The 15,831-nt window shown below is 32.7% G+C and overlaps 2 protein-coding genes across 3 annotated transcripts; one reads left to right on the top strand and one right to left on the bottom strand.

The window, feature by feature from the left end:
- The first annotated feature begins 3,393 nt into the window (after nucleotides 1-3,393).
- LOC111807524 (bifunctional L-3-cyanoalanine synthase/cysteine synthase 1, mitochondrial) lies at nucleotides 3,394-8,209 on the top strand. The gene is made up of 10 exons (XM_023693271.1): nucleotides 3,394-3,739; nucleotides 5,302-5,411; nucleotides 5,493-5,550; nucleotides 5,639-5,902; nucleotides 6,043-6,180; nucleotides 6,257-6,308; nucleotides 7,328-7,407; nucleotides 7,493-7,552; nucleotides 7,659-7,739; nucleotides 8,038-8,209. The coding sequence occupies exons 1-10, from the start codon at nucleotides 3,557-3,559 to the stop codon at nucleotides 8,134-8,136; spliced, it is 1,125 nt and encodes a 374-aa protein (XP_023549039.1). The 5' UTR covers nucleotides 3,394-3,556; the 3' UTR covers nucleotides 8,137-8,209.
- Nucleotides 8,210-9,306: 1,097 nt separating this feature from the next.
- LOC111806535 (AT-rich interactive domain-containing protein 1) lies at nucleotides 9,307-14,474 on the bottom strand. Of its 2 annotated transcripts, none has more exons than XM_023691890.1 (4): nucleotides 14,191-14,474; nucleotides 13,012-13,746; nucleotides 9,879-10,630; nucleotides 9,307-9,736 (listed from the first exon to the last, which is right to left on the bottom strand). In XM_023691890.1, exons 2-4 carry the CDS (start codon nucleotides 13,438-13,440, stop codon nucleotides 9,724-9,726), a joined length of 1,194 nt encoding a protein of 397 aa, XP_023547658.1. In that variant the 5' UTR covers nucleotides 13,441-13,746; nucleotides 14,191-14,474; the 3' UTR covers nucleotides 9,307-9,723. The 2 variants fall into 2 exon arrangements, with proteins under 2 accessions (XP_023547658.1, XP_023547659.1); XM_023691891.1 differs by having other exon boundaries at nucleotides 13,012-13,792.
- Between the last annotated feature and the right edge of the window lie 1,357 nt (nucleotides 14,475-15,831).

The following is a 15,831-nucleotide window of genomic DNA, read 5'->3' on the forward strand; positions in this document are numbered from 1 at the left end:
TCGATTCTCTAATCTTCTGGTTAAAGTATACGTTAAACTAGTTGAACTGGCTATACTTTGGTACATTATCAGTTACTTTCATCATTTACATCAAAAAAAATATATATATATCTATAAGACATTCCAAAAAAAAAAAAAGTGTTACTAAGCAACGTTCAAATTGTTTTTCAAGAACGAAAATGAAATAAGGTTGAAGTCGGAGTGCCAAAATGCAAATTCTTAATCAAAATTTTCAGAAGGAAAGAATACAGAATTTGACATGTGAGAACCAAAGAACAATCCTAATCAAACTTGTACTCTAATGCAAATAGAGACACAAACAACCACAAAATGGCAAAAAGAAGAGAGAAGAAAGTACAAAATTTGGAAACTTTGGTCCTCTTTCAATCTTTTTCTATGCATTTTCTTGCCTTTGCTTCTTTGCCCATTCTTCAACTCAAAGGCCAACCCCTCTATCCCTTCTAGCACTCTCAAAACCTATATTTTTGTCTCCGTAAATGACGGGTTCTTGCTGTTTGTCGGGATTGCTTAATGAATGGATCAAATGACATCAGATATAAAACCAAAACGATCGTTCATTTAAAATTTAAAGACTAAATTAGCTCATTTCAATATTTATCGAAAAAAATGTGTAATGTTTTTTCACTTGGAGAACTCATTGGATTGTTGTGAGCAGAACAAACAAGACGTGCTTTACAAGAGGAAGAACCAATCTATTACCGAGCCGTATTATTGGGAACAACCAAAGTTTCATATCAGAAGCAAATTTTCAAGAAATTGCTCGAGTTTTAGCAAAAGCCACCCTCCGAAGTCGTATCGATTGGTTGAAAGGTCTGAAAGAGAACATTGATCTGGGAGGAATGATACCCGTTGGTACCAGATTCAGAAAATTAGCGCACCCTTCCAGGGAGGTATTTNTTTTTTTTTTTTTTTTTTTTTTTTTTTTTTTTTTTTTTTGGGGACTTCATCAATTATGTGGTATAAAATTAAATAATTAAAAATAATTGTTTATTTAAACCTCCACCACCCTAATTTGGGATCCACCAATTGCATTTGGGAATGATGATAGTTGGTAGGAAAAGTAATTATTATGCATTATTTTAAATCATTTTAATATAATATATTTTAGTGTAAAATATTTTATTAGCATAAAATAATTCTTCATCAAACAATATTATTTTTCACATCCTTAATTTCTCAAGAAAATTAATATAAAAATATTTAATCTAACTTTTTTCTATGAATAAAATAATTGAACAAAAAAAAAAAAAACAGATTATTTTAATTATTTAAACAAAGTAATATGAAATATTTTTATATATTTTAATTGAAAAATATTAATTTTGCATCTCATAGAGTAAAAATCATTACTTAAAAAAAATAATAATAAATATTTAAGTTTCAATATATTTACCTAAATTATAAAAAATTCTCGCATATATTATAAACATATTCAATAAATAGCTCACTTAAATTTAATTTAATTTAATATATAAAAATAATTTGTATCATAATTTATTTGATAAATGAATAAATCCCCCAATCAAATTTTACAAGTCAAACCATATTAGACTCTTTTTGACCGTTGGAGTTCAGCCGCCAGCCGCCCCTCACGTCTCACATACATTGAATGAGAATTATTTTCTTTTAAATAATATATATTTTTTAAATTTGAAAAAAAAAAAAAAAAACCTTTTTGAATTAATTTAATCGAGTTCCTCAATGGGCACGGTTCCCATTTCATTTTTATTTTAAATATGTATATTTTAAAAAATAAATAAAATATTTTAAAAAATTCTTAAAAAATTGATATTTTTTTAATTTTTTTTAAAAATAAAATACAAAATTTAAAGATATACTTATTAATTTAGCGTTATATAAATAATATTTACGAATAAAATTTAATATATTCACCGATTGATATAGTTCGACTGATTAAGCCATATATTTTAATTAATAAATCATATAAAATATATTTTTGAAATTTCCATCAATATTTTATTCAATTTTAACGATATAATTTATTTATTAAAAAAACTGAAAAGTCCACATTTGTTGATTTAAAATTTGATTAAAACAATAAGAAGACGACAAAACAAATAAAATGGAGGGACAGCGGCCACGTGGAAATTCATCATAGGCCCCGTAGGGCCCACTTTTCCCGTGCATGTATCTCCCACCTTAAGATTCCTTTCACTAAAGTTTGAAACCCAAATGTCAATAATTCGATGAATAATAATAAATATTATTATTATTATTATTATTATTTAAAAACGTCATTTTATAAGTTTTGTTCTTATATTATATTTTATCTATATAATCTTATTAATTTACCAAAATTATAACCTATAGTTAATGATTGAAACTTTATATTAAGAAAGATGCATTTTAAATTTTCATCCAAATTTGAATTTAGAAATTATATTCAACATTCTATTAAATTTTTTATAACATGTTATTTAAAAAATTCCTCCACGTAAATAAAATGTTGATTTTGTAAAAATAAATAATATAATAGGGGACGAGAATGGGGATGAGGGACTTCTCCGTCTCTATCCCGTAGACATCTTTAACTTTCAATATATTTTAAGAAATATATTTTTTTTTTGTCCAATAATTACGGAGTGAAAAAATGAACAAAGGGTACCATTAGTCATTTATAATTAATATTTTATTGGCTAGAAACCTGTCTCAAAATATCTATAAATTTTAAAAATGTCAAATAATTGCTAATTACCTCGACAAAGGGTATAATTAGTCATTTATAAAAAACTCATCGGTCGAGTGATTTATCGTACACAATATAAAAAAGTTAAGAATGGATTCAAGAACTGAACTTATACTTCAATCTCATGTTACACAGCTGATTGGATTTGTGACCCGAACCAACCAAATAAAATTCACAACCCAACCCTTTTATTTTTAGGTTGATTGGATTGAATTGTCTGATTTTTTTTTTTCAATTATTAAAAAAAAACATACTTATTTATCATATATATATTAAATTAATAATCAAAATGTAATAAAATTTATATACGTTCGAAATATTAAATATTCTTAATTGAAATTCATTTATATACGTTAGAATTATTAAATATTCTTAATTTCAATAATAATTTCAAATGTAAAGTACAGTTGGATGGTAAATCTATTCGTAAGTTGGTCTCGACAATCGTTTTTGTAATAGACCAATTTGTTAACATATCCCGAGCTATTTTTTATTAATATAATGACACCGAGCCCTTGTTGCAGCTCGGGCTACTGAATCCGCTGCTTTATTTTTTAGTTTTATAAATAATTTTATAAATAANAAAAAAAATATATACAACAAAAATACTAATAAATTAAATTAATAAAATAAAATAAAAAATATAAGGCAGGGGCGGCAAATGAGAGCGAAAGGAAGGATATCGAGTACAAAAGGCGGAAGAAGCCATTGGCGAGCATCACTCCCAATTTCTTCCTCTAATTTCATCTCCTCTCTGTAATTTTCCATCTCTCTAGGGCTCTACTTCTTCCAATTTCTCAAAGAAGCAGATTCCAGCAATCCACATCAATGGCGAGCGCCGCGTCGAGGAGTTTGATGAAGCAGAGGGCGGCGATTTCATCCGGCGCTTGTTCGTCGATGAGGAAACTATTCTCCACTCAAACGGTTCAAGATTCTTCTTCTTTTGCTCAGAGACTCAGAGATCTGCCGAAGGATCTTCCTGGAACAAGCATCAGACGAGATGCTGCTCATGTGAGTTTCTCGATCCCTTTCGATTCCGATTCTTGTTTTTCTTCCAACTGCTTCATACGCTTCCGATGAACTTCGATTATGCTTTCTCCATTTCTTCCTTCTTCAGTTCTGGATTTTTCTGATAGCAATCAGGAACGAGAATAGGGGTGTACATTCAACCTGAAAACCAGAAAACTCGGAAACCCGGACCAACCTAACCCGAACTATAAGGGTTGGGTTGGATTAGCATTTCGGGTAAGGTTGGGTTCATTTTTCTAAACCCGAACTGAATCGGTTCAGTTTTGGGTTCATGGGCAAAACCTTCGTGTTTACCCAAGCCAAATTAAAATATATTAAGAATTTCCTTATACTAATGAGTTTGTCAGAGTGATACTGAGTCGAACAACATTTATGTCCAGACCCGAGTCATTTTTATTAATTTTAATTTCTTTGATGTTTATTAATTAGGATATTGTTTCCTAAAAACAATATTTATATATGTATATATAATTTAAAAATATATTGTAACATTATTATATCACAATAAAAAAAATGATAACTCAACTCAGACCCAACCCAAATCCAATCGAAAATAGAGGGTTGGGTTGTGAAAAATTTCGGGTTGGGTTGGGTTATCAATCCAACAAATCCGAACTTTTGGGTTGGGTAAAAAAAATTCCCCAACCCGACCAACCCGGACCATGTACACACCTAAATGAAAAGATATGGATGAAAAAATAATTTTCTTAATAAAATAAAATAACTGCTGTGAAATTTTTAGGGTTGCTCAGAAAGAGAGGTGTAACTTACAGTATAATTATTTATTTTATTTTTATTTTTTTAAAATACATTAAAAATAAATAAATAAAATAGTCATTGAAATTAGATAATTGTAAAAAAGAATCTTATTAACTATAGTTTAAAAGGAATTCTATAAAACATAATAATAAGCTAAATTAATTTAAATACATTGTTTAAAAATAGAGTATTCCAAGATATTTTTTAATTATTTTTTAAAAGTTAAATGATATTTTAAATTTAAGGGTATTATTAAGTTTTTGAAAGTTTAAAATTATTTTTCAAATAAAATATAAAATTAAGAAAATATTTATAATTAATTTAGCATATATATATATAGGAAGCTAGAGACTAAAATAATTATTTTTGAAAAATAAAATAAAATATTTTGGAAAAAATACCTTTTAATTGGAAAATACGAAGACCTAATAATAATAATAAAACTTAGAAATTAGTTGCCAAAAGGGTTTATTTGTTTTTATTTATTTTTTTTGGGAAGGGAAAAATAAGGAATTTATTTTTTATGATGAGGACACGAATCACCAGAGAAATTTTTATTTTATTTTTAATATTTAATTGTTTGCTTCTGGTTTATGATAAGCTCTTGTGGCTTTGCTTCATACCAATAGAGTTAGTATTCCTCACTTATAAACCGATGATCATTCCCTAAATTAGTCGATGCGGGACTTCCATCATCCAACAAATAATACTGAAAGGAAGATGGAGAAAGAAAAAGAGTAATTTTTAAAAAAAATTTAAAAGATTAATGTTTATATTATTTTCAGCTGATTGGGAAAACTCCAATTGTATATCTTAACAAAGTCAGTGAGGGGTGTGGAGGTTATGTAGCTGTGAAGCAAGAAATGATGCAGCCTACTTCCAGCATCAAAGACAGGTACTCCCAATCTCTCTTCTTACAATTCATTCTGTTCTCATTCATTTTGTAATCTCTTCTGTTTCCTTTCATCATCCTTAGACCGGCTTTCGCGATGATCGCCGATGCCGAAAAGAAAGGTTTGATTACTCCTGGAAAGGTCAGATTGATCAAACTCTTAGGCTGCAAGATTTAACAACAAAAATCTTCTTTTCTCAACTTTTGAAACTCCGGTTTTCGATGTCTAGACGACTTTGATCGAGCCAACGTCGGGAAACATGGGAATTAGTATGGCCTTTATGGCTACCATGAAAGGCTACAAAATGGTTCTGACCATGCCTTCTTATACAAGCTTGGAAAGAAGAGTTACAATGAGAGCATTTGGAGCTGAGTTGATTGTCACTGACCCTACTAAAGGCATGGGAGGTACTGTCAAAAAGGCTTATGATCTTTTGGAATCAACACCTGATGGCTTCATGCTCCAACAGTTCTCAAACCCTGCCAATACTCAGGTTCCTAATTAAAATCCATTTTTCTTAGCTAATTTCTATGCAGTTTTTCGAAAACAAGATACCTCGCTCGATCAAAAGACGTCGTTGGTAGATATCTAATTGCCCTGAAGATGGTTTTTTTTTTTTAAATGATCAAACAGGTGCATTTTGATACGACTGGCCCTGAGATATGGGAGGACACAAATGGACAAGTTGACATTTTTGTAATGGGAATAGGCAGTGGAGGGACTGTCTCTGGAGTGGGACAGTATCTGAAATCTCGAAATCCCAATGTTAAGGTTTGTGATTATGTTGTTATGAACTTCTGGATTACAATGCCTTACCAATGGTTCATATTCTGTCTCTTTACTGAAGATTTATGGAGTGGAGCCTGCTGAAAGTAATGTACTGAATGGTGGTAAACCAGGTATGATTAGAATGCCCTGCTTGGATGTTTTAGTTTGGAAATAAGATAATGAGAGTGAAATATATCAAACTTGTTTGTGAAGAAATATCTTGACTAAAAGCTCATAACAAAACGAGATGTGATCCCACGTTGGTTGGAGAGGAGAACGAAACATTCCTTATAAGGGCGTGGAAACCTCTCCCTAGCGGACGCGTTTTAAAACTTTGAGGGGAAGCCCATAAGGGAAAGCTCAAATAGAACAATATCTATTAGCGGTGTGCTTGGGCTGTTACAAATGGTATCAGAGCTAGACACTGGGCGGTGTGCCAATGAGGACACTGGACCCCAAGGAGAGTGGATTGTGAGATCCCACATTGGTTGGAGTGGAGAATGAAGCCTTCCTTGTAAGGATGTTTGCCTTCCTTATAAGGATGTGGAAACCTCTTCCTAGCAGACGTGTTTTAAAACCTTGAGGGAAAGCCCGAAAGAAAAAGCCCAAAGAGGACAATATCTACTAGCAGTGGGCTTTGACTGTTACAAATCGCATTAGATCACACTGGGCGGTGTGCCAATGAGGACGGTAGGCCCCAAATGGGGTGGATTGTGAGATCCCATATTAGTTGGAGAATTGTGAGATCCCACATTACAAATCGTATTAGATCTAGACACTGGGCGGTGTGCCAACGAGGATGTTGGGCCCCAAGGGGGGTGGATTGTGAGATCCCATGTTGGTTGGAGAGGAGAATGAAACATTTCTTATAAGGATGTGGAAACCTCTCCCTAGTAGACGCGTTTAAAACCGTGAGGGGAAACCTAGAAGGGAAAGCCCAAAGAGGACAATATCTACTAGCGGTGGGCTTGGAATTCTCAACGCGTCTATGTTCTAAAACTTGTGGAAACGACATGTGACCCATGTCGTGTCCATGCTTCGTTTGTGATAGGTTAATAGCAGATTCTTGATAGCTCTCATTAATCTTCTTTGATTGCTACCTCAGTGGTTACAGAAAACTAATGGGGCCTGGTGTTATGAATTGGATTAGGTCCTCATCATATTACAGGCAATGGGGTTGGATTCAAGCCAGATATATTGGATATGGATGTAATGGATAAAGTTCTTGAAGTAAGTTTTTACCTTCTTCACATATTTTTTACCTCCTAAAGATTAGATTACAAATTTACACATCTCAAACAAATTTACTTGCCAGGTAAGCAGTGAAGATGCTGTAAATATGGCTAGGGAACTGGCTGTGAAGGAAGGACTAATGGTAAAAGAACAAACACCAATTTTTTTTTTTTACCTTTTCATCTTACAGAATCATCTTCTTTTTCTTTCGGTTTAAGATTTGAGCTTCATTTTTGTTGTCTGTTCAGGTCGGGATATCGTCCGGGGCCAATACGGTCGCTGCGCTCAGGCTTGCGAGATTACCCGAAAACAAAGGCAAACTTATTGTGGTAAGAAAAGTTCTACACTCTTAAACAATCTCTAGAGTGTTTCAAGTGTTTCGGTTGTTGGATTATGAAAGTCCCACATCCGCTAATTTAGAGAAGATCATGGGTTTATAAGCGAGTAATACTAACTCCATTGGTATGAGGCCTTTTGGGGAAGCCCAGAGCAAAGCTATGAGAGCTTATGCTCAAAGTGGACAATATCATACCATTGTGGAGAGTTGTGTTCGTCTAACATCGGTAAAGATGATCGAATCTCGACAAAAGAAGTTGGAATAAACTGTTAATTTGGTTGCGTTTTCAGACAATTCATCCAAGTTTTGGGGAGAGATATTTGTCGTCTGTGCTGTTCCAAGAACTGAGGAAAGAAGCTGAGAACATGCAGCCCGTCTCAGTTGACTAAAGCTGAATCCAATCGTTTCCAGTGTGAACAATAAAATTTTATCCAATCTTATGTTCGATGAATGTTTAGTTCATTTTGTGTTGTTTAAAATTTTATATATATTGNAAAAAAAAAAAAAAAAAAAAAAAAAAAAAAAATCCCTCCATTTTTATTCAATGTGTTTATTTAATTTTTAAATTTTCGAAAGGATTTTCAATTTTTATTTAGTATGATATTATATTTTTTTATAGTATGATATTATTTAAAATTTAAAGATTTTATTTTTTAGTCACAAATGATTTTTAAAAAATTAAATAGTATATTTATTCTTATTTTCTTAATAATTTTTTTTAATTATAAAGTTTAGTTAATACAAAAAGTTGAATGGACAATAATTTTTATAAATTTCTAAATAATAGGCTAAAAATGGTAGATTTGCAATAAATTTGAGTGATGAACTAATATTCTCATATAATCAATACAAAATTTAATTTTAGAATTATTAAAATAAATTTGAATAATTCAGTTAAAAGAAAACACTCAATTTTCTAATTTATTTTATGTTTCATCAAATTATTTTCTATTTAATTTCTTTTTTAATTTTTCACCTCCACTAAATAAGTTCAATTTTTTTTTTGTCTAGACGAACACGACTCTCTACAATGGTATGATATTATCCATTTTGAGTACAAGCTCTCATGACTTTGTTTTGGGTTTCCCTGAAAGGCCTCGTACCAATGGAGTTAGTATTCCTCACTTATAAACTCATGATCATTCTCTAAATTAGTCGATGTGGGACTTTCATCATTCAACAGTGGTCACTTTTCTCCATTTTCGTCTCCTAAACTTAATTTCTACTTAATTTGTCTCCTAAACTTGATTTATTTATTTACATTTTTTTTTCCATTCCTTCTCTTATTTTAATTTTCAATTTTTCAATTTTCATTTACGTTAAATTCTAGTTTAGTTTTATAGAATTTGGTCAGAATTTACTTCACCAAACGCTAATGATAAAACTTATAAAACTCAAAATCAAAATTTATAGATCAATCCGGAATTAATTTATCAATTTATCACCTTCTACCTAAATAAAAGGTTAACACCTAAATAAAATGGGAGGCAAAGACAACGTACTAATAGAGGATGGCAAAGCCAAAGATGAATTGATAAATCAGACATTATGAACTATAATTGACAAATCAGAGGTATTATGAACTATTAACTATTCAAAGTGTAATTTTAACCATGACCGTGATACGTACGTGACCAAAGAAATATACATGGATCAAACTTTTGGATCGAACAAAATAACATCTCTTCAATACATGGATGAAACTTTTGGATCGAACCAAATAACATCTCTCCAATCTATTTGTCTCGCTTAAGAGAGCCTTGTGACTAATATCCTTCTCATTTCTAGTACACAAAAGCGGGCAAAACAATTCATCAACCCTTCAATTTGATTGAAACGGAGCAGCATAACCCAAAATCAAAATTGCTCGAGCCTCAAAATTCAGCTTGTTTTCGTAACAATGACTCAGTAAATCACGACGTCCTCGTCCTTGTCCCCGTCCCCATCCCCGTCCCCGTCCCCTTAGCTACCATTTTTCACAGGCTACAACTGCACCTTTCCATGTAAGGTCACAAAAAAATTTCCCTTTCCCACTCAACTAAAATTATTTATCAAAAAATGCATATTTCCAAATCAGAATCAACATCGGTACTCGTCAAAAAATCATTTTCGAGTGATGTCTCAAGCTTACCGTGGCTTCTTGGGTGAGTAGAAAATGGAGTCAGATGAATTATGCACTTCGTTTCGAAGTCCATTGGTTACAATTCCAGATTCCGACTCTTCATCACTGTCGATTTCATTTGGTGTAACCCGATTTTGGTGTCCTCTACGACGTAAAAGAAAGACATTATAGTAGTAGCAAACAAGATCCGCCTTGCTCCTAGAAGGAAATGACTCAATGATCTCATCCCAAAAAGAAATCCCGAGGGACGGAGGGTTCGATGTCACGATGTCCTCAAACTTTTTCTCATCGTCAGCAGTCCACGAAAATGTAACATCTTCCCCCATCTTATCAAATCTCCATTGGAGGAACGCATTGCCCAACTCCAGCTTCACTTTGTGTCTTTTCTCAGTAACATGAAATTTGACACAACCAACCGAGTTGGCGTCGAAGCACCCACAAGGGTCTCGCCTTCCTCTCCCAATGGGATCCCGTTCGACTAGATATCGGTTCCTTCCTTTCTTCATGGGCCATTCCTGGGTTCCCAACCACTTTAAATCGCTTTCGGATATCACACCATTCCATTCTGGTACTTGAGCTTGGTAATCTGACCCCAGAGGAACGGGCTTGTAATCATCTGATGAATCTGTAGGTGAGGAATCACTTGTTTTAGAGACAGGTTCTTGAGAAAGATCCTTCTTCTCAAAGCTTAATCTCTTCCTAAGATTGTAAATCGGAACCGTATCGTCGTCGTACATACAAGGATGCATCCTCTGATTTCTCTGCAAATAGGGAAGATGAGGTGAACAGGAAAGTAATCAAATTAATTCAAATATATTAATTTCTATGATGTATGCAATACAACTCCTACATGACACAAAAGGTATGTATTGTGTATCTATCAAATTTAGTATTATGTCTACAAATATCACCTGAGACTTAACTTAAATACACTGCCAAAATTAACAAGGATAAAAACAGAAATTTCTGAGTTTAAAAAATATAATGATTTAATCATCCATTTATGATTTTTGTTGGTAAACTACTACACAGAGTTCCATATCTAATGGCTAAATTAATAAAAATACCCATAAAATTTTGTATTTTGTCTCAAAAATACCTTACCATAACCACTGCATGGACAGAATGTATCATGATTCAAAGATACCTATAAACATTCAAGAGTAACATTTATATAAAAATTACCATTGCCACGGCATGGACAGAACATATCACAATTCTTAGATACCCATAAACATTCAAATGTACCATTTAGAAAAAAAATTAATTTTCTTTTTATTATGATTGATCTGCACTCCAAATAGCCCATTGTTTTAAAATTTAGAGTTTGGACAAAGAACCAACTTTGAACACAAATTATGTATTGAAATTTATAAAAGGTATGTTTGGAAATGCTCCTTTCTATTTCAAGTTTTAATATTTATGAAGAGAAAAAAAAAAAAAAAAAAGAGAGAGAGAGAAATGGGAAAGATTATAAATATTAAAGAATGAAATAAGGGAATTAAGAGAGTATTAAAATAAAAAAAAGAGAGATAAGAAATTGTCAAGCCATAAGTTGAAGTTGATGAGAGAAAAAAATGGGAGGGACAAATAAACAATTTCTGCCTACATACTAATAAATTTGTTAAAAAAGCTTAAGGGTATTAACGTTACCTTTGATAGTTCATGAGTATTATTGTAATGTGGTACTAACGGTTCCGTCTATATACTAACAATAAAAGTATTTTTTAGTTTTTAAAAAAGTTNTTTTTTTTTTTTTTTTTTTTTTTTTTTTTTTTTTTTTTTTTTTTTTTTTTTTTTTTTTTTTTAGTTTAAGAGTATTTTAGATGTTTTTATTTATTTATTTAAGAGTATTGTTTAGATGTTTTTTAAAGTTTTAAGATTATTATTGAAACTTTTGAAAATTTAAGGATATTTTTTTAAGATAAAGTGCAAAGTTAAAGGTAGTTTTATTAATTTAGCCATTTATAGTTTATAGTAATAGTTTGATGTTTTATTTGGTCAAGATTATGTATTTACTTTTTTGGACAATCTTACCATTTTAAAAGTGTCTCAGGTACTTCAGACCCCTCCCATCTTGATATCACTCTCAAGCTCTAATAATGCCCAACTTCTCCCTTCCTCGCCCTCCCTGTTTAAACACGTTTGCTAAGAGGAGGATTTCATACCTTTATAAAGAATGTTTCGTTCCCCTCTCAACCGACATGAGATCTCACAATCTACCCCCCTTCAAGACCCAATATCTTCACTGACACACTGCCCGGTGTCTAGCTCTAATACTATTTGTAACAGTTCAAGCCCACCGCTAGCAAATGACAACAGCTAGCAAATATTGTCATCTTTGGGCTTTCCCTTCCGAACTTCCCCTCAAGATTTTAAAAAAACATCTACTATATAGAGGTTTCCATACTCTTATAAAAAAATGCTTCGTTCCCCTCTCCAACCGATGTGGGATCTGCTAGAGACAGGATTCCACACCCTTACCAATAATGCTTTGTTCCCTTCTCCAACTGATGTGGGATCTCAATCCTCGTAACATTGCTATCATCAACCAACCTAAAAAGTGTTCTCAAGGCATTTTTTATACTTTTAAGGACATCTCCAAACACACCCTTGATGCAGATAAAAAATCGAAAATAGCCCATGAAGCCAACAAAACTAAGATAAATGAAATCAATATCTTAAATAGTTTCATCTTCTTCTTAATAAAGGAACCACAGTTCTAAGCAGCTAATACTCAAAGTATCTTCACAAGGAGATAAATCTTATTCAGAATTGATAGGAAGGGTTCCTCAGCTTTGTATACACACAAGGACACTGCAAAAGTTCCTAAAAACTAAAGAGGCTCATAACACTATCAATGATCCATATTGGCTTTCACAATGAGGATCTTTGCAGTTTACAACTAACAGAACATTGTTTAAGATGTAAACATATACTAATCAAAACGATATGAAGAACAATAAAAGATTAAAGCAGCCTGAAAATTACCACTATCAACTTTATCATGAAACAATCAGAACGCACAGGACTTCATATGAGCACAGATATAGACAGTTTTGTTATTAACCTTTCATGTGGATTGACAACTATATATGGACAAAGACGTAATATAAACAACTCGAGGATTTATGTAAAGTACCTGCACCAGAGATTGTTCGCTACTTGAATCAACTTGTCGTTTCACAAACATTTCCTCTCGAACCAGCAAAACTTGTTTCCAAATCTCTTCATTTCCATATGATTTCCATTTCGACTTTTCGGGTAATGAACATACTGAAGGATCACACGGGTTTCTTGCAATCCCTTTAAGCCAATTAAGCAATCCCAACATTGGTTCCTCCTTTCTCTCCGGGGTAAAATTCGGTTCCTTGACTAAACGTAGATCAATAATTTTTATATCCTCAGTTTCATTGTTGCAATGATTAATATCCTTGAGTTTCTTGCTTCTGCGAGGAAATACATCCCCACTCTTCATCTTATCACTCTTCATAGCGAGTATTCTCTTGGAAAAATCTGAAATTGAATTTTCATCAAAGGCAACATAATTCATGAACTCCTCTGACAACATGACTGCCGTTTCCTTTGGGTTTCAACCCAATTCTCAACCATTGCGAGACACTACCACTCCTTTTGCTGATTTTTCATACAGCAATTCCTAATCGGTAGCTCTACTCATGAACTCAGCTCCCTTCTACTAATCGAGAATCTCTTACTGAGTTTAATGAACTCAGCAGACTTGTTTCAATTCTCGTAACATCCCAAAGTTCACAACCTATTAAAATGAATCCAAAATCTAACAAACACCCCCTTCGTTCAATCTTCTTCGCAGCACCTTCGTAATCTAATTCAGAACCATCAGCTATCATCCAAGATCCTGCCATCAATCGGAACTCAAACCCTAAAAATCAAACGCAAACACCCTGGTTCCATTTTCGCGAGACAAAACAAAAATCACACTAAGCTACGAAGACCACAAACAAATCAAATAGATGAAAAAAGAACACACACGTTGAGAATCAGCGATTGGGTAAGACGATCAGAGTTTTGGCGGGAAAACGAAATTGATCTATGGCGTTTTCAAAATCAAAAAGTTAAATATTCATCCATCCCGCCAATAGCGTCATATTTGCAGATAAATTGAAATGTCATTATTCAAAAGAGAGAGAGAGAAAGCGAAGGTGAACGCATCATTGACCACGAGAGGCTAGAATTCGAAGATTATGAAGAAATACAGAGAAATGTATACGAAAATGAAGAATATACCGCCATTTTTAATGGTGATTGGAAGAGAAAAAGAGAGAAAAAAAAAAAAACGTACCAGTTAGTAATATGATTGTTTTGGAAGGGAGCGTTTTCTACGCAACAGTGTCTTCTTCTACTACGACTACTACGATTACTACTACTACTACAACCACTACTCTACCGCCCTCCACATCCTTTAAAGCTCCTCGCTAGATTTAGCTTGTTTTTCTCTCTCATTTGGCCATTTTCCCCCCTTTTTTAAGGGTATTTTTATGGGGTTCTTCGAAAAAGATGGGTTCGAAGATGGGAAGTTTTTAGTTTTTAAACCCAAAATCAAAAATTATGGATTTTAGGGTTTTGAGGAAGGGGAAGAAGACACTAAGAACACTTCCCCCCCCTTTATTTATAATCAACTTCATGAAACTAACCATGGTTTGAATTTAACCTTGTGCTTGAGTTAAGGTAACTTATGAGNGTTTTTTTTTTTTTTTTTTTTTTTTTTTTTTTTTTTTTTTTTTTTTTTTGGAAATACTATTTTCGTCTCGATGCTTGTGTTTCATTCGATGTTAATGTAAATTGAGTCGATGTACTTTTAATAAATCTTAAATTTAGTTATTTGAATAAATTTTTCGACAAAAAAATATATCATTTTAAGATTTAAAGATGTCCTAGAAGTTTCGTTCGAGAATGGGGAGGGAGCGAGGAGAGATTTCTCCCTATTGTTTAAACATAGATGGGGACGTGGATTAGGATGTACACGGGTCGGGTTGGGTAGGGTAAAACGAAAGCTTGGCCTAGTTGTAATTATGAATAACTCGTGAATGATTGATTTGCTTGTAATGATTATATCTATGAACACAATGTGTTCTGTAGTGTATAAGAATGCAACTCTAAGTTGTCAACTTCTTTCTCCCTACCCAAAGTTATATACTGTGAGTCGTTGTTATTTCTCTCTTGCTTACTTATATAACATCTCTTTCAAAAATCTCTCTTTGCCCTTGTTTTCTAAAACCTTCTCTTAAAACCGAGGCCAAAGGCTCGAGCATACGTCGCTTGGCCGTAAGCGACGCAAGAACGAATTGGCTTAGCTCACTTGTCACTGGAAAGTGAGTGCCGCACAATCGCAAGTCTGCTGCCATTAAAAGTACGATTGTGATAAGTGGTATCAGAGGAGTTGAAACCTAAGTGCAAACTACTATTTGTTAAAAATCGCAAAAAGTTCATGCTAATCGAGCATGGAACCCATGTCGAAGTTGTAGATGTAGCTCATGGAGACCTGATGATGTCACACTCGAACTAGAAGCTACCTTGTCGGAGACTACGAAAGAGGAAACAAGAGAGTAAGGAAAATGAGGCGAGAGAGGAGAGAGATTGAATATACTAAAAATTCAATCTAATTGAAAAACAAGACCTTTAAATCTTTAAAAAAAAAAATAATAATTTGAATTTACCTCGATAATTAATATCTGCAATATAGAAAATTTATTTTTAAACTCAACGTTAGAATCACTCCATAACATAGTTTGATCAATTTAGGTTGGGCTAGGTAATAGGTTGGGCCCAAAGTCAAAGAAGTCCAAGTTCACTAAAAGGGAACTAGGCCGAACCCAACCCAAATAATTTAAAATCATTACGAACAACTTGGTCAAGCCCACAACAACTCGAACAACCTTTAAAAAAAAAAAAAAAAAAAAAAAAAAAAAAAAAAAAAAAAAAA

Source organism: Cucurbita pepo, chromosome LG12, assembly GCF_002806865.2.
Source record: "Cucurbita pepo subsp. pepo cultivar mu-cu-16 chromosome LG12, ASM280686v2, whole genome shotgun sequence".
Classification (NCBI taxonomy): domain Eukaryota; kingdom Viridiplantae; phylum Streptophyta; class Magnoliopsida; order Cucurbitales; family Cucurbitaceae; genus Cucurbita; species Cucurbita pepo.